This window comes from Macrosteles quadrilineatus, unplaced genomic scaffold (assembly GCF_028750875.1).
Source record: "Macrosteles quadrilineatus isolate MER2022 unplaced genomic scaffold, UCM_ALF_1.0 Scaffold_5__1_contigs__length_97177068, whole genome shotgun sequence".
Taxonomy (NCBI): domain Eukaryota; kingdom Metazoa; phylum Arthropoda; class Insecta; order Hemiptera; family Cicadellidae; genus Macrosteles; species Macrosteles quadrilineatus.
Window position 1 is genome coordinate 5,707,638 of NW_026542598.1, and position 26,014 is coordinate 5,733,651.

General features: G+C 34.1%; 1 protein-coding gene across 2 annotated transcripts; it reads right to left on the reverse strand.

Moving 5' to 3' along the window:
- Window positions 1-16: 16 nt before the first annotated feature.
- Window positions 17-20,390, reverse strand: LOC128994333 (coiled-coil domain-containing protein 93). 2 transcript variants are annotated; one of them, XM_054418795.1, is made up of 16 exons: window positions 20,221-20,390; window positions 17,992-18,105; window positions 17,573-17,667; window positions 16,080-16,191; window positions 14,770-14,925; window positions 13,956-14,066; window positions 11,891-11,938; window positions 9,923-9,973; window positions 7,335-7,436; window positions 6,179-6,348; window positions 5,305-5,418; window positions 4,212-4,420; window positions 3,495-3,615; window positions 2,742-2,826; window positions 1,230-1,304; window positions 17-701 (listed from the first exon to the last, which is right to left on the reverse strand). In XM_054418795.1, exons 1-16 carry the CDS (start codon window positions 20,302-20,304, stop codon window positions 600-602), a joined length of 1,749 nt encoding a protein of 582 aa, XP_054274770.1. In that variant the 5' UTR covers window positions 20,305-20,390; the 3' UTR covers window positions 17-599. The 2 variants fall into 2 exon arrangements, with proteins under 2 accessions (XP_054274770.1, XP_054274771.1); XM_054418796.1 differs by lacking the exon at window positions 9,923-9,973.
- Window positions 20,391-26,014: the final 5,624 nt, after the last annotated feature.

A 26,014-nucleotide genomic window follows, 5' to 3' on the forward strand; every position in this document is an offset into this window, starting at 1 on the left:
TATAGGTTTCACGAGCAACATAATAAATTCTTTATTGATAGATAATAAACATCAAAGACATAACATTGTATAAAATTACAATCAGTTAAAACTGGAAATATGAAATGAAATATGGTCAGTGAAATGCGTTCAACGTTCAACGGCATTTTTTATGTTGATATGTAGGCAAGCATGTTTCTTTAAAAACTTCTTTTCGCAGGAAAAATCTACACATAACTTACTGTTAGAAAAATATTTGCATGTAGATGTGTAGAATCCCTTAATGAATTAAAAAAAAGCTAAAAAATAAGCACAAAAAATGAATTTAAAATAAAAAAAATAACATAGTCCTTATGATTTGCCGTGCTGATGACGAAATAACAACAAAATATAAGCAGAAAATCAAAACATCAATACATATTTTAGGTTGAGTTTTCATCCACGAGGCGACCACTTGCAAAAAAATCATGATATTAAGATCTCTTGTTTGAACATTATTCATTTATCTGCTTATCAAATTTGGTTTGTTTATTAAATAAAACAAAAATGCGGACTCTACAATCAATAGTGATTTTTTCAGCTATTCATTTTTTTAAATGGCACTTATGACACATGTTAGATTATCCTTGGGATAACGTCAGGTTACGAAGTTTGTTGAGTAGATTTTCGTTGTTGGCGGCTTCCAGGCTTGCTTGCTTGTAGGCTGCCACACATTGTCTTGCCTGTAGTTAACATATTAGGTCATCAAATTTGCACACATCACAAATCTGCTAGAACTATTTGCTGGACAAAATTTGAGGGATTAACATTTGGGGATGTGTACACCATTTGGAATATTTATTGTTATTGGTAATCATAAAGCTATAGCATCAAGAATTTATTTTAATACTACTTAAACAATTTTCACAAACAATTTAAAATCTTTACTGGAGAAAAATGAAAAAAAATATCAACTGGTCCATTATTAAATTGATTTTCATTAATAGTAACTAGATTCTTAAACGTTGTAAACATTCATTAAACTATGATTGATAGCATTTAAAAGTTACACTTACAGACATGGGCTTACTTTAAAGATATGAACTGTTTTTTAGTGCGTGAAAGAAAAATGAACAATTAGCTTCACTTATTACTATTCTACGTTCTTCCTATATACAGTATACAACATAGACAAAATATTTTTTTTTCGCTTTTGGTTTTTTTCTAGTTTTGTCTATTGAGTTTTTATTTAATTGCCTAGTTGACCTCACCTGTTCTATCAGCTCCGACCTAACATTGCTTAGTCTCTCCCTCTGATCTCTCTCTTCCAGCAACTTCTTCTTAACCTAAAATAGAAATCACTCTTTAAGTAGATTTACGTAGCCTACTATTAACTAAATACCCCCGCCGCAGCAAACCTGCAGACTTAGCGAATTTCCATCTGCTTGATTGGATTTAAACTAAAATGTCTCCTTAAAAATATCACATTTATTCCCTATTTTAACAGAATTAGTTTAATGATTACTTAGGTTTGCTGCAACAGGGAGGGTAAAAATGTTTTTTTTTAATGTAAAATATTAAAAGGTACTGTGGTTTAGTAAGAAATTAATGTATTTTCCAAATTTGATCAAAATATGTTCATTTAAACAAGCAAACTACAACAGTTGACTTAGCCTATTCTCCATAAGAATTACATGGGAATCTTAAAATTACGATTTTTTTGATTTTTCTCCGTTACAATTAGGCGCATAGTAACGCTTCAATATACTAAATTATTTGTTTTTTTAAGCTCTACAAAATGGTTTAGGAATAAATTGTGAAATTTTGTGTTTTTAGGGTCAAAAATGGGAAAAACCTATTTTTACCCCATAAAACCCCCCATAAACCCCCGTTCCCATAGTCCGATCATGCTGGTTCGCGAACTCATTCAAGTTTATCCCGCCTTACACCTTCAAACCAAATTTTATCAAAATCGGACAAAAATTACTCAAGTTATCGTGCGGATGGACACATATATATATATATCTATATATAGATATATAAAAATTTGAACGAATGGTGTTTTTGGCCTCTGGGGACATCAAAATGAAAAAGTAAATCGGTCCCGGGCTTAGGTCTTACCATGAGACCTACGGTAATAGCTACTTCCCTATAGGGAAATTCGCTAAAAACTAAACAAACTTAGAAGAGTAGCCATAGACAATCTTTATTTAAGAATATACATACATAAAATGTACTTACCAATCTTCAAAACCAATACTTTTAAGAGTTACAAGCAGAACAAAAATAAATTTAAGATCAAAGTATTACCAACCTAAATTATTGTTAAAAATTCAAGACTCATCATGAATTTTTTTATTACTCCAGGAAGCTCGTTATTGGAGAGAAGAGCAGAATTATTCTAATTCCTTTCAGAGATTGTTGGACGATGAGTGATGAGCCATACTAAGATCTGCATAATTATATGGGTGTATACTATGTGGCAGTTCACCAAATCCTAGATTGAACAGATTAAGGTAGTATCTTTGACTATCAATACAACCAATATCAATATTCAGTACCCAAGTAGTGGTTGTGTTGCTAGCCTAGTGGTTAGCATCTCGGACTTCGGTGCGGGAGGGACGGGTTCAATCCCCGGCACATCCACAAAACTTTAATGGGTTTGGACCGCTTTCCCTTAAAAGTGTTTGAAATTACTTCATAACTAAAATGCCACTGGCGTAGATACGAGCAAAAGAAATAAAAATAATAATAAGTCAATGGTAGTATTAGTATATAGTTACTTTTGCTTTGCTGACTTCGATTCCCTGAAGAATGCCCTCAAGTTGTTCGACAAACTGTTCTTTGCTTGCCTGAGATGCCATTGCTCTGGAAAATGTTGGCGTGGTATTAGAATTCCAAATACATATAAGGATGAGACAAAGTTGGAATACATCTAGATATTAGATAATTTTGCAACTAATAAAATTAAGACATAAATGTTCTAAATGTTAATCTGTTTGTAATTCAGGGCTTGAATAAAGGAAATATATTACACTTGCTAACAGGAGTTCTTGGTAAGGTTGATCAAAACAAAAATATATATTTTTATTTTATTATTTTTTAGGGATAGAAATTTGTTTAATTTTCCGTGGGGATTTTTTTGGGATGTAAGCCCATTGTTTGATGCCTTTCCATGGCACCCATCTCTGAGATGTTTAGACCTTTATACTGATGGCAGATTATTAAAAGTGCAGGATCATCAGAATTTTTGTTGATTTCTTACTATTTAAAATTTATTTAAGTATAAGTTTTTAGTTCAATTTTTATTGTTGGCATGTTAATACAAAACAAAAGCGCTATTTAAAATATTTACATTTCCCAAAAATTTCATTTAACATGGGCTGAAAGAAAAATCCTGCCCTATCCCGTCTGCAATCCGGAGCATCACTGATTTCAGTGATATTTCCGGTTTCTAATCAATTCCGTTAAAACAACCTGCTGGGGCCAACCACGAAAACACATTCTAAAAGTAGCCTATATTTAAAAATACTCACTCATTATAGTTGTCCGAGATGGATGATAGTAATCCCAATTCCTTACTAAGAAAACTGTGCTTATCATTCAATGTGTTGTATAGTGTGAAAAACTGCTTTGTTTCCCTGTGCTTGGCAGACACTAGAACAAATTTCCTATATTAATCATGGTTAACCTCTATTTTTTACAGGTAAGTAGGGTTAAAGACCCCAACATTTGACAAAATGCATCTGCAATTAAAAAAAGTTGACAAAATTAGTTACAAAACAAAATTGAGTCAGAAAAAAGTCCGGCAATTTGCTAGGATGATGGCTAATCATTCTTGTGCGAGCCTGAGATTTTCGACTGAGTCACGCTTTCGGAAAACTGTAACTGTATACAACTGTTACAATTTTGCATTGTACTACTTTTAAAACGTGTCAATGTATTACCTTTGACTGGATAACTAACTATACACTTTATTCCCACATAACAGTTGTACCAAGTTTCAGAAACATTGGCACAGATGAATTGGGCCACTGACAGAATGTGCTTGTGTAAATTGACCATTTTTGTCAAATACCCCAAAAGTTATAGTTATTTAAAAAGTCGATTTGTTAATAAATATTTATGTTAATTGCCAGGAAATCAACCAAGACAACACAACAAAATGGCAGACACCTGAAGGATTAAGGTAAAAACATGGCTACTGTAGGACAATGGAGATGGTATGTCTACTTCAGTTTTTAGTGTATTACCTTGACTGTACAGTTCCATGAACCTGCGCTGGTACTGTGCCAGTTCTGCACGAGACGGTACCTGGTCCAGCTGTCGCTGTAGTGCTGCCACTGCTCGGGTCTGTCGGGCCAGTGCTACCCTCGTAGCAGCAACACTGCGAGTCAGCTGTTCCATAGCCTTCTCACTCTCCTCAGAGTCTGTGTCCGGAGCTTCAGTCTCCTCCGCTTCTCTGCAATTTGAATTTTTGTGTGGAATTTAATATATCTCCGGAAGAAACAGATATCGGCCTCTAGAGACTTTTGAACTCTGCCTTATCGCTACATTGGCAAACCACACGTGTGAATACAAAATCAAATCAAGCTTGAAACAACACTGCGCTGAAGAGGTTATTACATTTTCAGTCAGTGGCGAAATTGTATAGATTAAGTGAGACAGTTCAAGCTGGCAATCAGACAGTGTTTGTCAATATTCTCAGTTTTTACTACTTACTATTACGGTGGAAAGTGCTAGTTGTTGTTCACATCCAGCTATATGACATATAATGCTAATGTAGCCTTAACCCCTTAACTAAAAGTTTACTATTTTTGTGAAATGTGCAGTAAAATAAATAAACAGTAGGCATAGAGTAGAAATGCATCAAACAGTAGAGATATACTGCATACTCATTTCATTTTTTGGTGGTCATGTTTTGGGCGATGATTACCATATGGTCCCATATTTTTAAGATTTTGCACATGACCTCCTCTACTAGTAAATGTGCAAAACAATTGGGCCACCCTACTGTAAAGGTAAAGTAAGAAACGAAGAAACACTGCACATCTTTATGGCCTCGGGATCGACTTTACATTTGACGCTGCTCTTTCTAGTGTTTTGTAGTTCATTGGCTGTAACAAAGAGTTCATTTTGAAATATATAAAATGGACAAGGTCAAGCAGTTTGCAAAAGCATGAGTTTTTGCCCTTTATTCAAAGGATTCCTTGTGACAAACCTAATCAGACAAAACCTTTAACACTAGTAACAAAATGAAGACAATCTGTTATTACTGTATTTAATTTCAAATTAGAAATCAATCAACTTTGAAACATTACTAACAGTTCGGTCGTATATACTCACTTAATCAGCTGTTGTAGGGTGGCCAGTTCAGTTTTACACTGTTCTCGGAATTCTAGTTCTTGCTGTTTCAATGTTTCACTTGTTGTCACAAGGCTCTGCAACTTCTTCAATATCCTAAAAAAATTGTTTTAGTTAGAATTTTCTTTCCACCTCCAAAATATCTGACAGCAATACATGTCCTTATACACTGCTAACAGGTAAAAACTTCAGTTATAACTTATAAGCTATTCTCAAGCGTTCAAACCAACAGTTACTACAGTTAAAGGTGGGTGTCATATCCCTGAATCTGTCTTAACACGTGATTTAATTAGTATGTAATTTTCAAATAATGGTCAGATGTTTACACTTTTATTTTAGTTAATTTAACAAATATTAGTTACATCTTATCCAGTGTGCGTATTTAATAGTACAAATAATACCAGGCCACCTGTTCGAGTCACAACAGTGGGCCTAAGCCATGGGGTCATGGAGCCATTAATTCTAACCACTAAATTCCAAAGGCATGTAAGTTAACGAAACATAAATAATACCTATCCCACTTTATGATTATACAACTTAACAACTAAGGCATATTTTAACACAAATACTATGGACTCGATTTAACTGACATTAGCAATTTATTTAATCAGGACCATTTTTCAAAAGAATAATGAAGCACAGCTAGGCCCAGTTTAAAACTACCAAAAAGCTGACTTTTCTCAGGATCGAATTGGCAACCTTCAAACTGTCAAGAGAGCACTGTAACCACTATACTACCAAGCTATAAATTGTGTAGATAATCTCAATTTAAATAAATAAATAGGCATTAGTTATAAAAAAGTTACATCATTGTTAATGTTAACACTTTTTAAATAAAATGAAAAACTATACTTACCCCTGTTCTGCCTCAGTCAGCATGTGTGAAGGGGAATCTTCATTTGAACTGTCCTGTATCCTTTCTAGTCGATCAGACTCTTCTTGCAATTTCTGATCTAGCCGTTGTTTTTCTTCGATTAAAGCGGTTTCCTTGATTTTCAGTCGTTGCAGTTGGTTGGTTTCACTCAGCTAGAAGATTTCAAATGGCAATGAAAAGAGGAATCAAGTAGGGCCTAATGCAAATATATGGATAAAATAAGAAAATGACTTTATAATGGTTATATGGTTAGTTCCCAGCAAAGAATGAGATGTTGCTTAAAAACTAAAAATAACTGGTAGTAAAAAGTAAAAGTAACTGGAGGGTCTTTAAAAAAAATGTCTGTGGGAAATGAACTCGGCAAATTGTGGAATGATAACAAAAATTAAATAAATACAAAGACAGGGTTCACACAACACCTAGTAAACAAAATTTGGAGAACTTTTAGGGATTTTTATCAGCAATATCCAGAATTTGGCGATGTTTATTAATGTGACTGCAAAGAATATTTCAAAGTATTTACGTATTTTTACATGATACATTGTTGTCAAGATAAAATCAACAGCACACTTCCAACCATCTCTTACCTCACTTGTGCTTAATCTAACAAATAGTATACTTCACTACTAGTCACAAAAGTGTTCGGGGCGAGATAGTGTTTTACATGCGAGTTGAAGACGAGCATGGGAAACACTATCTCGCCCCGAAATTGAACTTTTGTGGCGAGTATTGAACGATACTTTTTATCACGATGTAAATTTGTAGGAGTTTAGAAAATGTATTTTCATGCAAAAACATTGAAAAATGTACAGTAAAAATTGGGGATGGAATTTAAAACTCTATGGGTTTAAGGGGACATCTGGGGAGCCAGCTAATGTATTGGAGACTTTACCAGAAGACCAAGGATATTTATGGGAGCTGTACTCATGCCAAGCCGCGTTTACACAAATCCAGTAGGCATGCAGGTAACCTGCCCCGTAACCTTGATGCCTACTGGTGGCCTAAATGCGGCTTGAGTGGTATTTTTTAGTCTAATAACTAGGACAATAGGTTTATAGTTACAAAAACAACTTCCACACAATTTTAGCAGCTACACCTGGCTTAGATATATCTTATAGTCCATCACATAGATACTAACCTCTACCTGAGCCTGAAGTTCAGTGTAGTGTTCGACCGCTCGAGCAATCTCATCCGCTTGTAGACTCACGATGCTTCCTACTACACCTGCACCTACACGCACCTGTGGACATATCACCCGTGAACAACCTCAATCAACATAAACTTATGCGATTTCTTAAGGAGTCTGCAGATTCCCAATATTTTTGGGGCAAATTCAGGTGGGGTTGAGCCAAACTTCCTGGGGACCTGTAGTGTTCTCACCAAACCAATCTCCCATCAATAAGTTTATTTTGGGCAACAGCAGAGTGTATAGCGTTCTCTATAGAAAGACAAGTAAAACTGGTATCGTCTGTATGCACACTCAACTAAGCATTACAGAGTGAAGAAATTGCACACTGTCTTATTTATGGACGTATGCGAGCTTACGTTGAGACATTGAAATTTGTATTACAACATGCTAAATGGATGCGTTTTCTTGAATGTAAAGGTAACCAAACCATCAAAGTTTGAATAGAAGGATATATTAAGTTTACTTGGTTAATTTTATTTAAAATGAAAGGAATTATTTCTTTGAAGACCTTACATTTTGTATAATAATCCACAATTAAAGAGGAATGGTATTTTATAACATTATAAAATACTGAACGGAATAGAGTAGATTGTATGCAATTCAATAAATCTTTGTTTCCGTAATGTTTTGGGTTACATTTTGTTGGTCAAACAAAAGGTCTGAACTTGACCTGACCTAGGTAAACAAAATAGCTCATCAGCTGGACTTGAAGAATAGAAATAGAAAGGAGGCCATTCTATGACGAGACTATCCCGATCCATTCTATGACGAGACTATCCCGATCGTAACACCCCCCTCTACCGCACCATGCCGTACGCTTAGCATCAACCGAATCATACCGGCGCATCAGCATAGCATTACTGTTTGAGGCAAATTGTTATCTCTATCACTGTGACTGTTAAAACGTATTGTTTGTAGGTTAAATTTAAATTAAATATAATTAAACTGTCATAACCTAACCAAACTTGCTGATAACGAAAAACTCGAATGAAGGTTTACTAATCGAAAAAAAAATAGTTCTGTTCTAAAAGTAAAATTATAAATGTCTCAAATTCAATTTCATAATTTTTTAATTATAAAATTAAACTGTTATAACCTAACCAAACTTGCTGATATGAAAAAAATTGTTGACAAAAAGTTAGTGCTAACAGCGGGATTCGAACCCGGCACCTTCAGATTATAAGTCCGACACGCTATCCACTACACCACCAAGGCTCATGGCTCTAATCCGTATCGTTGTGGTAATGGTGATCCCTCAAGAGAAGAGACTAACATCACGCCATCGGTAAGGCCGGTGGTCAAATCAAATCAAATCAAACATCATTTATTCCATGAATCAAAATATACAACAGTAATTCTAACAAAAATGGATCCTCCCCACATAGGCAGAGCCTGTGCGTGGGGAAACGAGTTAATCAGTCATCATATTCTACAATCTATAATCTAACATAATCTATAATCTAATTTACAAAAAGGGAAAAAACAATTTTACTGGGAAGCCACAGCAGATAACTTAAATATTATGGAAATAACTAAAAGGTGTAAAAAAAGGGAAAGTAATTATAATAAAATAATTATAAAAAACCAGTAAAAAGGTATTTAGATAATAATGTCAAAAATCACTGGGACTTGGAAACCATTCATACAACTTCTACCCACACGCACGCACAACACCCACCTAACACGCATGCAACGACTCACTACAGGGCCTGTACAGGCGGCTGGTAGCCCCAAAGGGCGGTCACTGCTCTGTCCCTGTGGGCCAGCGGCGAGCCGACTCACTCTCTCTCTCTCTCATGCAACTCTCTCACTCAGTCACTCTCTCTCTCCCTCCCACACACAAACACATCATCGACGACACACTCACACGCACACGACCCTACGAATACAATGACACAAGATGGTGGTGGGGGGGTGTTACGATCGGGAACGTGTGTAAACATGATGTAACATAATATTGGCATAATAAATACTTGAACATCAGAAACCTATAAAGAAACATTGGAATTGTTTCCAAAAAGGTAAACATTAGTTAAATAATATCTCTAAGAAAGTAAAGATTCAATAAGTAGGTCTTTAAACATGAATGGAAAACTGCCAAAGTTGTTTGTAAACTTTATGCATATTTTAAGACACTTTCTAGTTCCCATTGAACTGAACAATACTCTGGGTAGTGGAACCTGGCTCTGGCTCCATACCCTCACTTCTTGAGTTGAGTTACCCATTTAACTTGTGAAACGTTCTTGACATTAAAAATGCCCTTTGGAAAACATAATTCAAATATATACAAAAATGTTGTGTCTGTCTACCAAGGACTAACCAATGGTTTAAGACCCAGGCCAGGTAGACGGTGGGTTAAAAGAAAGGTCCAATAATACAGACTATAGAATATCCCAACATAAAACTAAGTTAAACCTACAATACAATTCAGTACGGCACATTTGGATCTGTTTACTGTACTACTCACATTTAACTACAATTTATCAACATGCTCAGTTAAAAAGTACAACTACTAAAGAAGCACACTATCAACTTACCTCTTGTTCTGGCAGGGAGGCCATTGATGTCATCAACCTCCGAGAACGGTCCTGTACAGAGATAAACTGACAACCATGCAAGCAAAATTGACTTTACAACAGGCCAGTGGTTCCCAAACTCATCATACAATACCATCTTAGAGCAGATTTGCAAAAGTCTCATCACAGTGTGTGGGGCCTGACGATGTATATTTGAAGGTCAGTACTCCCAATAATGAGAAAACTCCGGTAGACATTCCAATCTTAGTAAAACAACAACTTCAGGACTTTGTGTTCTTAGGCTACTATGAAGAGTTTTGAAATATTACTGCTTCTCAATCTTGTTTTAAGGATACACTTTACAGAATGGACACGAAAAAGAGTTCACAATAAAAACTATCTATCTATATATTAAGAGGCAAGCATGTTTCTTTAAAACCTTCTTTCTCAGCTCGTGTGCATCGCAAGCAAAATCTACTCATACTGTTAGAAAGATATTTTCCTGTAGATGTGCAGAATCCCTTTAAAAATTCAAATAGGCTAAAAAAGCACAAAAAATGAATTTGAAATTTAAAAAAATTAACATGGGTTTTATGGGTTGCCATGCTGGTGACGAAATAACAACGAATCATAAACAGAAAATCAAAACAAATGTAAGAAATTCCAATCACATGTTTTATTTACAGTGTGGGGTGAAAATAAAGAAGACTGTAAATAACATATTTTTGGTTGAGTTTTCGACCACGGGACAACCTCTAGTATGTATGAAATTAAAACATAATCAGTAGCTGTTACTAAATGATTGATAGTAATTATTAGAGTTCTCTCAATGAAAAATAAATAAAATTTAATTGGTGGTTTAATTAACATGGTTTAGAAAGAACTGATAAAAGTAAACAGATTATTAACAATTAAATTATTACAACATTAATGATATTATCTTCGGATAGTAGGCAGTGATAGTACTGTACTTTTCTTTCCCCCTATACGGGTTTTGAGGTTTTTTTTCATGATTATTTTTTAGTAGTACAAAGAAGAGCATGAGAGCTTTCACACTACACAGTTACTGCGACAGCAGAAAACCGTGCCGTCTTGTAACCGTCCATTCACATTGAACCGGATGGTTGTCATGCCGTGGCTGTGCTTCAGTGGCGCATGTAGTTAAACGCAAGTTTTCATACTGCAACCAGCCAGTGGAAATAGATCAGCTGTTGCAATGTTTATTGTTTACAATATGACCTGTCCATTGTACGAAATTTATTTTAATTTTGAAATTGTAAACACATTTATTTCGCTGTACGGTCAGAAACTGTATCATTTAAAAGAAACATAGAAACAACGTAAAATTGTACTGTTTTCAACTGGACAGCAAAAACCGTATAGTGTGAAAGGCAGCTGTTTTGTTCTCATCCAGGACAGCTGGGTTTAGTTCAAATACAACTTTTTCTGAGAATAGGGTAAGTACTTTGTACAACTAATACTTTATATCTGCTCTTTGAAGGTGTGCTACAAGTATAAAAAAGTATGTCACCCATATACTTAAGTACAGTATTCACAGTTTAAGAACCACTGGACTAGTCTATACACACAAGGAAGCAAACAACAGAAAATCAAACTTGTTAAAACACTCGACTGTACAACAAGAACAAAAGATCCTTACAGAAATTATATAATTAAAATATAATCAAGAATACTTTAAAATATAAATTAAGACAGTTTCAAGCACCAACTTTTTTTGCTAAGCAAAATTGACTATGAGCAAAATTTAAAGGCACTTGAGGCTAATAAGTTAAACAAAATGTTTTAATTACACTTATCAAACAATATGTAGGTCCTACAGTGCTGCAAATCAAGTAGAAAAAAATAAATACAAAAACACAAAAAATGATCAAGGAAAAAAAAAAACTTAAATCAAAGAAGGAAAGAAGCATGATTTCTAGCAATCAACCGAACAACTCTCAATAAAACAAATGGAACAAACAACAATACCTCGTCTACTTGAGTAACTTCTGCTTGTCCATCAGGCCCACTCGTTACCTGCAAAAGTATTTGAAAATTAATAGCAAGACAGAAAATAAAATCATCAGTAAATACTAAATAATCTATTGGTTATGAATTTAACAGGCAAAATCACTGCTTCATTAGCTTTCCATTTCACCCTGAAATGATGGTTTAATTCCTTTTGACAGTGAACAATAGATAAGTAAGAATAAAAGAATCATGAACAATTTGTTAAGGCTTTGCTGCAGCGATTTAAATGCTACATTAAATTAATGTAATAATAATATATAATGCTTATTGAATTTGAATAAACTTAATTTTAGACAACTGAATCATTGTTAATAAATTAGTTGACAAATCTATGAGCTAGGATATGCAGCACCTTTAATTTTTTTTTATTGAGTAAAAAACATGTTTAGATTATTTAGAAACACCATTGCCATACTTCTTTTCACTATTCAAGCAGTGCTAGGTGATTATGACAGAAAACACGTAAAATGTTTAGTTTGCCAAAGAGTTGTCGAGGAAATAACCGAAGAAATTACAAGCATCAGCCCAAAACTGAAGTATGCCAGGGGTAGTTACATTTTAGAAAATAAATCAAACGCTAAACCAATTGAAATGAGAAGATCTCAAGAGTTTCTGGTGGATGTGATGGAACGTTTGTGCAAGAAAATGAGTGATTATGTTCGAGCATACAACAAAGAGACAGGGAAACTAGAAGTGATTCCACTGGTGATAATGGGAAGTATGAACCCGAGATTACACGAGTATGATGTGATCCAAGACGGAGATCTAGAGAGCCTAGAATATTACTGTGACTCAATTCTTTCAGAATACGAAGAAAATATTATCAACATGTTTCAGTCCGGATTGAGAAACATTGAGTCTAAACTCTGTTACTCTACTGACATTTGCTTGAACAATACTGATGAGTTATGACATAAATCAATCTTGGATAGTGTATTGAAATTACTTTACTTGACTACTAGAAATTTGAACAAGTTAGAAAATTACAGCAGATTTTAAGTTTTTATTTTATTTTTACTATTAGGCCCTAAAGTAACCTTACATGTGCTCCACAAAAGGGTTTAAGCTTGTGATTTATAAAAATAAATCTTTTACCAATAACTAACTATATTATTTATATAGCTAACTAATAACTAATAACTAACTTTTTATTTGCCTACAGTCTTGATAATCAAGCCACTAAATCATAAAATCGAGCTGAGCTGAGATTTTACTAAAGTAGACATTTTTGGTTGCTAAAAGCGTCCAAAAGATTGTGTGATAAAAAAAGATGAAGATTGATTGATTATCGATTTTTGCTGTCAATGATGATGTCCCAGCCACCGCATGAGACAGTGAGGATCAGGATGTCTTCACAACCAAGGTAGGCCTAGATATGTCGCCATTGCGAGAGGTCATATTGGTGCACCGCATGTACAAACATACTTTTAGAAAAATAACATTTTAAAGTCTTCAGAGGGCTTGGTTAGTTTTTCACACATCCATGAAGTTTGCTCGTGTGTAAATGAAGTATGAATAGCCTACATTTAATTTGTAAAAAGTCAAATGATGTTTTCAATATGTAGGAAACATTTATTGCAACCATTTGAAAGTTATCAACCAATAATAATGTGTTATAATGTGTGCAAGTGGCTAGACTTTTGAACAAAGCCTAGCTTTAATACTCTCACGATATTATCAAGATCACAGAAAGTGTCTGCAAATATTGTTAACATATCCCATGATCCTGGGAGATTATAAACTCTTCGTCATAACATTAAATGCATTTTTATTTCATTGATTTTCAAATCAACTTGTTGAATGGGATTATGAGTTATGTATCAAAATATCATATACAAAATCTTAACTGAAACAGTTTTAAGTTAGGGACATTTTTCCAACAGCTTGAATTTAACAGATTCAGTCCTAGTGACTTACAGCCTAAATAAATTGATTTAGCTAATATATCTTAAATTCACTACCTACTTAATATGTAGGCCTATTAAAAATATTTGTTGATGGATAAACTTTTTGACAAACTTACTGGAACTGAAGGGAAATGGCCGTACTCAAAAAGAGTACTTTCCACTCTCTCAAGTATATTGGTTGGTGGGTCTCCTGTTCGGCGAAAGTTTCTTTGCGGACGAAACTTCTCCTGCGTACACAAAATATTATATTACTAGTGCTCTTGTTGCTCGAATTCGAGCAATTGCAAAGTATTACAATTTCAAAACGAATAACAGTCATAATTTCCGATGACTTAAAAGAGTCAACTTTAGGATAATGAAATGAATCACTCCACTACAGTTATCGAAACTGAAAACTCACTCACTCGAAAAACGAAGGCTCTTGTGTGTATCATGTGTTTACTATGAACAGCTGTAATTAATACAAATTTTTCGTCTGATTAAGTAAACAAAATCTTTTCTTCATAAGAAATACATTGGGATTTTGATGGCCTGTGGGGTGAAGCCCGAGGACTTTTATTACAGGAATTGGTGAAAGGGGGCGTCTACACAAAAAGTACTTTATTTTCACACATTGTTTGTAAAAATCCGTCCATTATTAACGGAGGAGTAGTGTTACGTAGAAATCGCCTTCACGTATTAATTATAAGGATATGGTGTTATTAAAGTTGTTTGGTTAAATACTCTTACAGAACAGAGTTTTAAGAAGTCATAGTTCACATGAATCTTACTTATCAAACATATGTTTTATAAACAAACTACAGAAAAATCTTTATTATCTGACCTAAGAATGGTAAGAATGGATACATGAGGTCTGATAAAAGATACAAGATCGGATAAAAGAGGTTTGATGATATGCAAAATAATAAAAATTAAATTGCAGAAACTAACCTGAACATTTTTTAGGTTGAGTTGTGCTTTTTGGCAGAATGCTTTTTGGGCTTCGACTTCAGGCTGAGAGTACATTTTCTCAAACTGTTTCACAGCATAAGATCGGAAAAAATCCCCCATTTCCTTGCGTCTCTCCATCGAGTGTTTGACAAGCCACTAAATTTGGATACACAATATTTTTAACTTTGTTACAGAAAATGTGTAAGCTAATAAACAAGATACATTTCCTTACATCCCTCCATCAGGTGTTTGACAAGCCACTAGATTTGAATGTACAAGAGTTGTCTGAAAATTAAGGTCTCCATCTCTAAGAAGACTAATGTTGTGTTCTTTACTTAATCCACTGCTATACTAACCCAATCACAACCCTATGGGACAATTAGTCTCGTCATAGTAGGCCTATTTAATTTTTTAGATAATTCTGGTACCATAGGCCACATATATAAATATAACCCACCTAGAGAGATATATTCCGTCCAAGTGGCCAGTGGGTTAATACAAAAGGAAATTACCCTCTTCCCACAAAAATATTAATCACAATTCTTGTTTGGGGAAGCTTCAACTATTTTTACAAATGTTCTTGGAAACTAACAAGACAACTGTAGTTGTCCCATAAACCTGGAAACCGGCTAAAATAGCAGTGGATTAAGTTAGGAACACAACATTGGTCTTGCATTTGGACTAGCTTGCTTGGTTTCGACAAGAGCTCAATGGAGACCTTAATTTACAGACAGCCCTTAGACTATAAAATTTTAAACTATATACAGAATAAGTTAAAACTATTAAACATAGAGTAGCTTACCTAACTAAGTATATTGTTAGTATTGTTCAAACCCTCTAATGATACATTATCATAATTTATATTAATAGCTAATTAATTGAAACATTTATGCTCTTCTATCCTATATCCAAGTATTTCACAGAAAGGGTCTATAAATATTATGTTATAGTTAGTACTTTCACAACAAGACTCTAATGGTAATTATTAAAATAATAAGACATCATATCAAGGTTGAATAGTTCTAATTTAGGTTTGCAATAGCATAAGATTAGGAGTAAAATAAATTCAAGGGGGTTTGAAAATGCCACCAGTTATCAAGAGCGACTTGTTGTCAAGGATGACTTGTTATCAGAGGTTCCAATGTTCATGATGTAAACCTGACAATTCTTCTAGTAGCTAATGTTGTCTAGTAGCTAATGTGTAATGTAGTAGCTATGTAGCTGTTCTTGGCTATTCAGAAAAAAAGTGTAATAAAGTTGTTACCAAACAGAATATTATTACTGTACTGCTTACTACATAGGCCTCCTACCTGAATAACTGGGTAAATGTGTATGAAATCCAACCCTTGGATCTGATGAGGTTCTATTCGATGAGGGCATTTCATTTTTGGTAAGACCATAACAATTTTTTCCGTCAGGGCTCTGAAAAAGGAAAACAAAAGCCTATTAAAGTATATTTTGCAACTTTCTCAGTAGTATTTTTTATGTTAACTCTCTTAAGGTACGTTATGCACTATGTTTACAAAGTGGCAAAGGAAGTAGACTGAATGGGTTAAAATCAGAGATCAATAAATAGAGGTTATTGATATCAAGAAACATAAAATCACTATTTGAAACAGTGACGCACATACTTGTACCTATAAGCATTACATAGGCAAAGATTGTTCAAGTGAAATAACCTGGTTAACCTTGATAACAGCTATGACCGGCTGTTTTCCAACAGTGGGGCCTTGGTTATATCCCTAATCATTAGTTATTTGGTCGTCCCTGTGGACGAAAAAGTACCACCAATTTGCACGCTATTTCTGCGTGAGCGTGGTATTACTGCGACTAATTCACAGTATGACCACTAACTCACGATGAGACTACCACCTGAGTACCTTATTAAATTGTACTCGAAGAAACACACCAGACTTGAAATGCGCTGAATGTAGTATTTATGTTGGCCAAAAAGGACGAAGTTTCAAGACAAGGTTTAAAGAGCACAGAAAAAGTTTCCAGCCTAACCAAAAAAAATCCACCTTTGCACAACATTTATTAGACTTCAATCATTCAATGGGAAATATTGACGACAGCTTTGAATTCTACACACTTGCAAAAAAAGGGAAAAGATGTACACTCTGGAAGAGTATGAAATATACAAAAGTTTTAGCAAAACGTTTTTATACAAAACATTAAAACCTGTGGGACCATATTGTTAAACGAAAAACTGCAGTCCAGTTTCCACTCCATGTTTAATTCGCTCATCACATCAATAACTCTGTTCATCCAACAACAGCTAATCTGATCTTTGCCCAATGTCTCTTTCTCTCTCACACAATTAATTGATAAGCATAGACGACAAAGTTTTTCTACTCTGCCCCTTGCTACCTGTGCGGTTGGTCATCTTTTGTTAGAACAGGCCCTGTTTCTGAAATGTTTTATTGTTTTATGTATTTATTCATATAATTTTGTTCGTGCCGTTTCGTACTGAGTTTATCTTCTGACGATGTTAACTACTGATCAACTCTACATATGTACCAGAAGCTGGCGATGGTGTTTTAATACCGAAATAAGTACTGAATTGACTTATTTCATTGAGTTGTGATTAAATTAGGTAGGTAAGTAATTAAGTCTTACATTATGCACACATGGATTTTAATTTAGGCATTATCTTTTAACTGTACTGTCTTGTTTTTTTTTTAAGTGCTGCATATGAGCAGAATTCAACCTATGCAGCACCTGGCATTTTTATTTTAACAGAACCCTATGGCTGAGAAGTCCTATTAGCTAGGACATTCTGTATTGGTATGGTCAAACTCACATTTTTTGACCGATGGTAAGATTTTCTTGAAACAGCAAATCAACATCAATATCAACATCACAAGAGTCGATACACCAAGTCATCCCGCCAACAATCTGTAAAATGGTACATTTAAAGTTGTTAAACGATAACTAATATAGAAGTAATGTTAGTTAGCATCCAACCAAGTAGATAATCTAAAAGTAAAAAGTTGAGCATGGTTTGGCTCAAACTTGGATTTGTTGTATAAGTTAAATGACCTCAGAGATGATAATTTTTTTGATGCAAAGTAAGCAATAAACAAATAGGCTAATAGGCCTAATAATAATGTTGCAATAAGCCCTCTGTTTTCCAAATCTACTTTTCATTACTGTTCCAACTTCAATGAAACAGGTGTAAAACCCCTTTGCCGGCCAGCTGATATTTAAAACAGAACTTACCTTATCAAATGCAGAGAGCCCTTTAATTCTAGCTCGAAAGTATCCAGCAGCATAGAGCAAGTCAATTATTTCCTGCTGCTTAACAGATTGCTCTTCATCTTCTCTTGTTTCTGCCTGAAAAAATGTATTTATTCGATTTAGACAATAATTTTGTGAGTCAGTGGCTTAGTCGGTAGCGTCTCAGAGTTCGGGCCCAAGGCAGCGATGTCGTGGGTTTAGATCCTAGTCACTGCCGAAAACATTTTATCAGTACAGATCACCTTTATACTGTACCAGCTCATTCCTTGCTTCAATATACATACGATCCAAGCAAGGGCGGTTAGTCTATGTGGACGGGCAAATGCAAGGTTAAAAGAGGCTGCCAAACTCTTTTTATAATAAAAAAATAAATAAAAAAATGAAATAGAACAAAAGATTTAAAACAAAGGACATTTTCATTGCTTTAGACCTAAGGGGCTACATAAATGTAAATCTTGACCTGGAAATTTATGCACATAAATAGGGTGGGTACGGAAAAAGGCATTACCTTTCATTACTCAGGTTCATTATCAGCATTACTCACGGTACGGTAGTAAATAATGGAAAAGGCCGGGCTAGTTAGTTAACTATCATTTCAGCCTCTGGATTGCTTATATAATCAAATAAATAGTAAACTCTTACCTTAGCAATCCTTATTATGGTTGTCCGATATTAATTTCAAACCCGTAGGTTCATCTTCAGTCGTAAGTTTAGGATTTTATAATAAGCATTTGGTCTACCTAAACTTCCGACTGAAGATGAACCTACGGGTTTGAAATTAATATCGGACAACCATAATAAGGATTGCTAAGGTAAGAGTTTACTATTTATTTGACTAGTTAGTTAACCTATTGCATCTTATTCCTGATCAACATTTTTACCGTAGGCTAGTTGATTTTTGCAGGAAAATGTGAGCTATTGTCCTTAATTACTTATTTTAGGCCTATGAACCTAAAAACTGCTTTTGCTACAAGCAAAGTTTTGTTATTATGAGTAACTTTATTGGTTCAACTAAACTTCACCTCCTAGCGTTATAATATGTGTATGCTCGTTCATGTTTAAATTAGCTAATAGATGAGTTTACTTATCAAACGTACCATAACTTGGATGTAACTTTTTTAAGTACCGGTAGTGGTTTCTACATGAGCTATATAGCCTATGTTTTGACGGACAACAAACAAACGTAGGACTAATTATATCGATCACAGATGTCAAGTAAAATAGTAACTTATATAGTACTTGTTGTACTTTGGTATTATATGGAGGCCACATATTTTACAGCGGACTGTGGCGGTTATGTTAGGTTGGGTTGTGTATGTTTGTAGGACTTTCCTCGTTTTGTTATGATTCGAATGATACCAGATGAGTCATACTCTCAATTTATGACAACCCAACCTAACATAAGTTAACCGCTGCAGCGGGCTGTATAATGGTGGCCTCCGTCTAATAGGCCTACCATATGGTATTATGTTTTATTATTTGGTACTTTGAATTACCGTACTTGAAGAGGCCTAGTTTAACACAAAGTCTACTGCAAGAAGGACGAAGAAGAAGATTAAACAGTACATAGGCCTAGCGGAATTTGAAACTCCCCATTGAAAGTTAACAGCGGATGTAGGAAATTTAAATTGAATAAGTTAACTAGATGTTTGAAAATAGTTCTGAAAGTGAGACTAGGTTATGAAAAACAACCCATAAGTTAAGCACAGAGTTAGTAAGATACAGGAGATGCTTACGGGACAGTGTACACTTTTAGCTAATAGTATTTTGGGGTGGAAATGAACAAGTATCGAACAAGAAAGAGCCGGAACGGCAGTGGCAACATAGCATTGTTGTACAGCAGTCGTTGCGCACAGGGTCTTGATACAGGGATGAGCGATGTAATACGAGATGGCGAGGGGGAAAAAGAATAGAATTTGCTGTAAACACCACCAACTGGTGCTAGACACCATTGAACCAATGAATATATCCTGTTTCTTACTTCTTTGTGCTGTAAGAGAGCAGATTACAACCTACACTAGGCCAAATATATTCTAATTTACCTACCGGTACCAAGACTCAAGCTTATGTCAGGCTAGACCCTATGTTTAATTTACAATATGAAATTCTTATCACAAAAGTTTAAACGTTTATAAAAGCTATCATCTTCACAATAAATAATCTAATTTTAAATTTCGAAATAAAAAGCAGTAATAAGTTTTAGTTTATTACCTGAACAACCTTTCCTTCAGCATTAACAATCATGGACAAATGCTTTGAACCATGTTTAGGTTTCAATGCGTCTGCAATTGACATTTTGATTAAATTGTATTAATCTATGTAAATTTATTTAATGGCAACTGGCAATTAATTAACTACTAACTAGGCCTATTATTGACAAGAAGTCGATGAAGTGAAGTGACAGATAACAGAAACTCAAAAACCTAACCTCTAAACCAAACAATTTTTTTTTAATTCTCAAAAGTAAAGGAAGAGGAAGGCTGCAGTTGTTAGAAACCATGTAGTGTCACAGTTCGACCCTGGAAGACCTGCCAAATTAGCATTGTTAATAAAGCTTATACACTTTTTTAGTACTGTAGGTAGAGCATATTACAATGATATCTGTAATAGTTGGGTGTAAGCACAGACAAGGGAAAATTAGTCAATGGTGTGAGGCTCTGGGGAGTGGGATTTCTTGATAGGGATTTTCTCCCTAATCCTCGTTTTGTTAAATTTTACCATAGATAAAACATACTCCCTTCTCGTGTTGGTTAGTCTATGATTTTACCATTTTACACACTTAAAATAACCACTGATATTACCTGCACTTCGCCGTGATTGTGTGTTAATAGTATGATAAACAGTAGTTGTCTAAGATTAAAGCTAAAGGTCAAAATTAATTATGAGGCAAAATAATAAACTCTTCTTTGAATGGGGAGTGGAAGCTATGAAAACCTTTGTTAGTATAGCACATTTTGCACTTGCCTATGCAACAACCATGGTGGAAGGAAAATTGCAACAATATGATAGTTTAGCTTTAACATGGTTGTACTTTTTTTTCCATTTTAATTGTTTTATTCATAGGTTGGTAATAGAAAGTCGTTTTGGAACTTCTTTTTACACTTTATACAAAAAAGTATTGTTCTTGAAAACATGTACTGTATTTCCAAAAATTATCCTTTATAACAGAAGGAATAGTAAATAGTTTTCAGATTATGTTCAAGATTGTGAAAATAACAAAGGGCAATGTCATCGTACGTGGGTTCTCCAGGAAAAATAATTCACAAGAAAAATAAAACAAATATCTCCGCCACAGCAAACCTGCAGACTAAGGGAATTTTCATTTGCCTGATTGGATTTACATAAAATATCTCCTTAAACAATATGACATTTATTCCCTATTTAGATGGCATTAGTTTAACGAGTACTTAGGTTTACTGCAACAGGGAGAGTAATAAATGTTATTTTGTAAAATGTTTTAGTATGAAATAAATGCATTTTCAAAATTTGATTGAACATCTTCATAAAAAAGCAAACTACAACATTTTTCTTATTCTCCTTAAGAATCAAATGCAAATTTTAAATTAAAATTTGTTTTCTCCGTTACTATTAGGCGCATAACAACGCTTCAATATACTAAATTATTTGTTGATTTTTTTATCTCTTCAAAATGGTTTGGAAAGAAATTGCAAAATGTTATGTGTTTAGAGTTAAAAATGGGAAAAACTTATTTTACACCATAAACCCCCGTTCCCATAGTCCGATCGTACTGGTTCGCGAACTCGTTAAAATAAACAAAGGTTTACATGTTTGTACCAAAATTAATCAAAATCGGATGATTTTTGCTCAAGTTCTGGTGCTAACGGACAGACACACATATTATATGAACTCGAAACTCGAACAGATAGTGTTTTTGGCCTCTAGGGACCTCAACACGAAAAAGTAATTCGGTCCCTGGTCGAGGTCTTACTATGAGTACTACGGTAATAGCTTATTCCCTATATGGGAAATTCGCTAAAATATACAAAACATAAAAAATTATATTCCTGCCTTTTCTAATGTTTACTGTTATCTTTAATAAAAAATAATATAGGAGAAACGTACATTCAGATTGTTCATCTTCTCCCAGTAGTAAGCGTTTTTAATATCAAAGGATTTCACTTTTGAAGCTCAGAGAGTTTTTAAAAATCGTTGCATTACACAGTTCAATAAAAGGGGATTCAATGGGGACATGTAAACTGAGATGTCTGGGTCTTTCTATTTCGAACTTTTACCCGCGCAATATAGTAGCATTCATCATGTTCACTAGTGATTTTGAGTTCATAATTCATAAAATTTATTAGGCTACTAATTTAATCTTGTTACGATTGTCGTGTCTGTTAACGAATTGTGCATAGCTAAATAATAATTTAAACAATGTAAAATGTGTTTTATTCACATACAGATTAATAACTCGCTCTTACATTGATAATTGTTTTGCTTTTAACTACGGCTTTGTTTAGTTTTATATGACTTGAAAAACATAGCTTTGGGCGTTCATTTTCCACATAAGTCAAAATCTTAGGAGATTGGGTACCTAATATAATAGTGTTCGATTATTTGCTTTATTTTTTGTTTGCGTAACATTGAATCATCCAGAAACTGCGTATACTTCTGAATATTGCATGTATATATTGATTTGAATGCAAAACCCCAACGCTCTTACTGCCTCAACCACACAATATCCGGCTAGTTTTTTATTCAACAACTACAGAGAGTCCCTGTGTGGTTGGAACAAGCTTTAATATTTAAAACTTTCAATACAATATTTTGCTCAAATGCTTTTTCATATATTTCGTTGGCATGGAATACGAAAGTAAACTTGTGCGCTATCTTTTACATTGCCTATAAGTAAATGAAGAAATTGACTCATTTCTGTACCGATTGGAAGTCTTATAATGGTTACCTATATTTCCTTTTCACACTTCAGGAGGGTGGTGTGTGAAAAATTTTTCGTGTGCAGGTCCAACGCGGCCTTGTAAAAGCTGGAAGTCTTTAAACATTCCAAAAAGTGAATATTCTATTTGAAAAATTTAATACAAAATTGAAAACTGTTTCTAAAAATATTTTTCTTTTCCAAAATACGCACAGGTATGAGCTATGTTATGCTTGTCTAGAGGTTGAGTTCGAAATCCTGCAGGGCTCAGATTCAAAACCTACGCTTCAATACTTTTAGCAACTACATATCGTATCCGAGGACTTTTATTACGGGAATTGGTGAAATATCTACACAAGTCTACACAAAAAAAAAACTTTATTTTGACACGTCGTTTGTAAAAATCCGTTCATTATTAACGGAGGAGAAGTGTTTCGTAGAAATCGCCTTCACGTATTACATATAAGGATTCCACAAAATTAAGAACGAAGATATTACACATTGAATATACTGTAGTGTAAATCATCAGTAAAATTACTACCCGTAAATTGTTTCCGTATTCACTTATAATGCCTAATGTGGATTTTCCTGATGAGTTATTTTTGATATAGTACACAAAACATCAATATTTAATTGTTTACAGTATGTTGTAGCGTATTAATATGTTGGCTAAATATAAAATAATCTTAGTTTTCAACAGCTGATTAGCAAGTCCTCTCATGATGTGCAATAGTTTCTTACTGGTTCATTGTTGTCTTGTATTGTTCGTGTCGTTGATCGGTATAATGTATTTTCATGTTACTACACGTAGTGTCCGTGTGTGACCACGTTGTGAGTCTTTTTCTCTATTCTACTCGAGTTTTACAAGACATTTAAAAGGAGTAAGTGTCAAGTGATTTATTACATGATATTTTACGCAGATTTTCCTGTGAAGACATGCATCTTTGTACTGATGATTCGCCACAGTATTAAGGTTGGTAAATTTGTTGTATTTTCTATTAAATATCTTTATTTGCCAATCTTAAAAGCTAACCTTTTTCGGTAAAAAAATATGTAACTATTCATTATCTGTCTTTCACAGTTTACTGTTTGAACCTAATTATAAAAAATAAAATCATTTGAAGGGTGTTGTTTTATAGCCTTAAAGTGAATGTAGAGTTTATGGAATTAGAATAGGAATACAAAATCTTTGGTTGGAACAACTATCACAAATAAATTAAATCCATAACGCTAAAAAGAAAATGTTCCATGATAAATACATTTATTGTAATTTTCCGTCGAACCAAACATAAAGAGTGATCATTTATAACTAGACCCTTGGTGCTAATGTAAGAAAAGTCTTTTCCCGGACGTTGGAAAACTTTGCGTTAGGCTCCTGGGTGTAATAGACGTTAGTGGACGTTACTTTTATTGGATTTAGTTCAGTTTATAAACTTGGTCAGCTTAAGTAGCCTACAAATCCCAGTTCGTCAAAGATTAATGATAATTTTTGTTTGTCATTTTAATGTTTACAAACACTCATAACCGTTATGTTCATTTTGCAGTTTAGCCAAACTATCTGAAACATCTGAAATACAAAAAAAGAAGTATGATACTGTAACTAGATTTTAAGAAACGGGATTGAACCTGTTTCATTTCGACATTTATTTTAGACATAAGACCAAGTACAATAAATTAAACAAAGCAAATTAGATCAGAGTAACACCGTTGACTGGAAATACTTGAGTTACCGTTGTAGGTAACATTAGGTAAAAGACGAAAGTTCGTAAAAAAGTACAGCGGCTGGCAAGGCATAAATTCGATCCTATATAATTTAGGATAAATTATGTTTTAAATCTAAAATGGTATAAATTATTTTCATCATAGGGTGCAGCAAAATATGCCATTTTTAATACACGCGTTGCGGGTCTAAAGTACATCTTTTACTTACTCCCTAGAGAGTAAAACAACTTTTTAGCCTCATAGGGAGTAAAAGTCGCTTGTGGAGCAATCGCATGTATTAACATTATGTATCGATTGGTATAATCGGTTGTAGCTTATTGTTGCATTTTTGTCACTAATGCAAGAATATTACTTTACCGTTCAACATATTTATAGTTTAATGTGTTACATGTTTAGTAGCACGAATACAAGAAAGTGTGTACACAATCTTAATAGACGAATAATTATGGAATCATTTACCAAACAGGTGCTTGTATGCATTCGAAAAATTGAAAACAAGTTGGACGTCGCTTTGAGATTTTACATTTACATTTTTCAATGATACATGTTTTCTAACTTAGTTTGCTTAAATTATGTTACATTATGACAAAATATATAGTTCACGACACGGACAAAAATTTTCTTTTCAACCCTCGCTCATTTTCTGCTGAAACTTGAGCTCGGGTCGAAAATAGTCACTTTAGGCCCTAGTGATTAAATATACAATTTCATCGTGCTAGGATTTTATCAGCTGTTGTGGAAAGAAAACATTTCACAGGCTGGGATAGACTGTTAGTTTATTGAATTAAAACATTTACTTCTCTCATTGCATGATTTTCTCATAGATCGAATACAGTACCACTATTTAGGGTTTATTGTGAGTGAAAGTAAAAATTTATCTCTTGATCTCGATATATACCCAGGCCAGTTCCTTACACATGCTTAAACGCATCTTGGAAGTGAAACGTTATCCAGAGGCTATGGCCTCTTTTTCGGTTCGTATAAAATATTTTATTCGGAGAAAGATTTAGCGTTTATTTAAAGGATTACCTTATTACAATAATTTACCGTAGAGATGAACATGAATTAAAACATGTTAAATATTTTCCTTTTAGCGAATTTCCCATATAGGGAATAAGCTATTACCGTAGTACTCATGGTAAGACCTGGACCCGGGACCGATTTTTTTTTCGTTTTGGTGTCCCTAGAGGCCAAAAACACCATTCGTTCAAATTCATATATATATGTGTGTCCGTTAGCGCGATAACTCGAGCAAAAATGATCTGATTTTGATGAAATTTGGTACAAACGTGTAAACCCACGTTTATTCGAACGAGTTCGCGAACCAGCATAATCGGACCATGGGAACGGGGGTTAATGGGGGGTTTTATGGGGTAAAAATGGGTTTTT

Bases quoted from the DNA above. Each gene is read 5' to 3' on its own strand.
- LOC128994333 (XM_054418795.1), bottom strand. From the start codon at position 20,304: ATGTCAATTGCAGACGCATTGAAACCTAAACATGGTTCAAAGCATTTG. The intron at 11,939-13,955 runs GTAAGTTTGTCA...ATACTTTTGCAG, and splicing joins GCCATTTCCCTTCAGTTCCA to GTAACGAGTGGGCCTGATGG. The intron at 2,827-3,494 runs GTGAGTATTTTT...AACATTTTCCAG, and splicing joins ATCTCGGACAACTATAATGA to AGCAATGGCATCTCAGGCAA.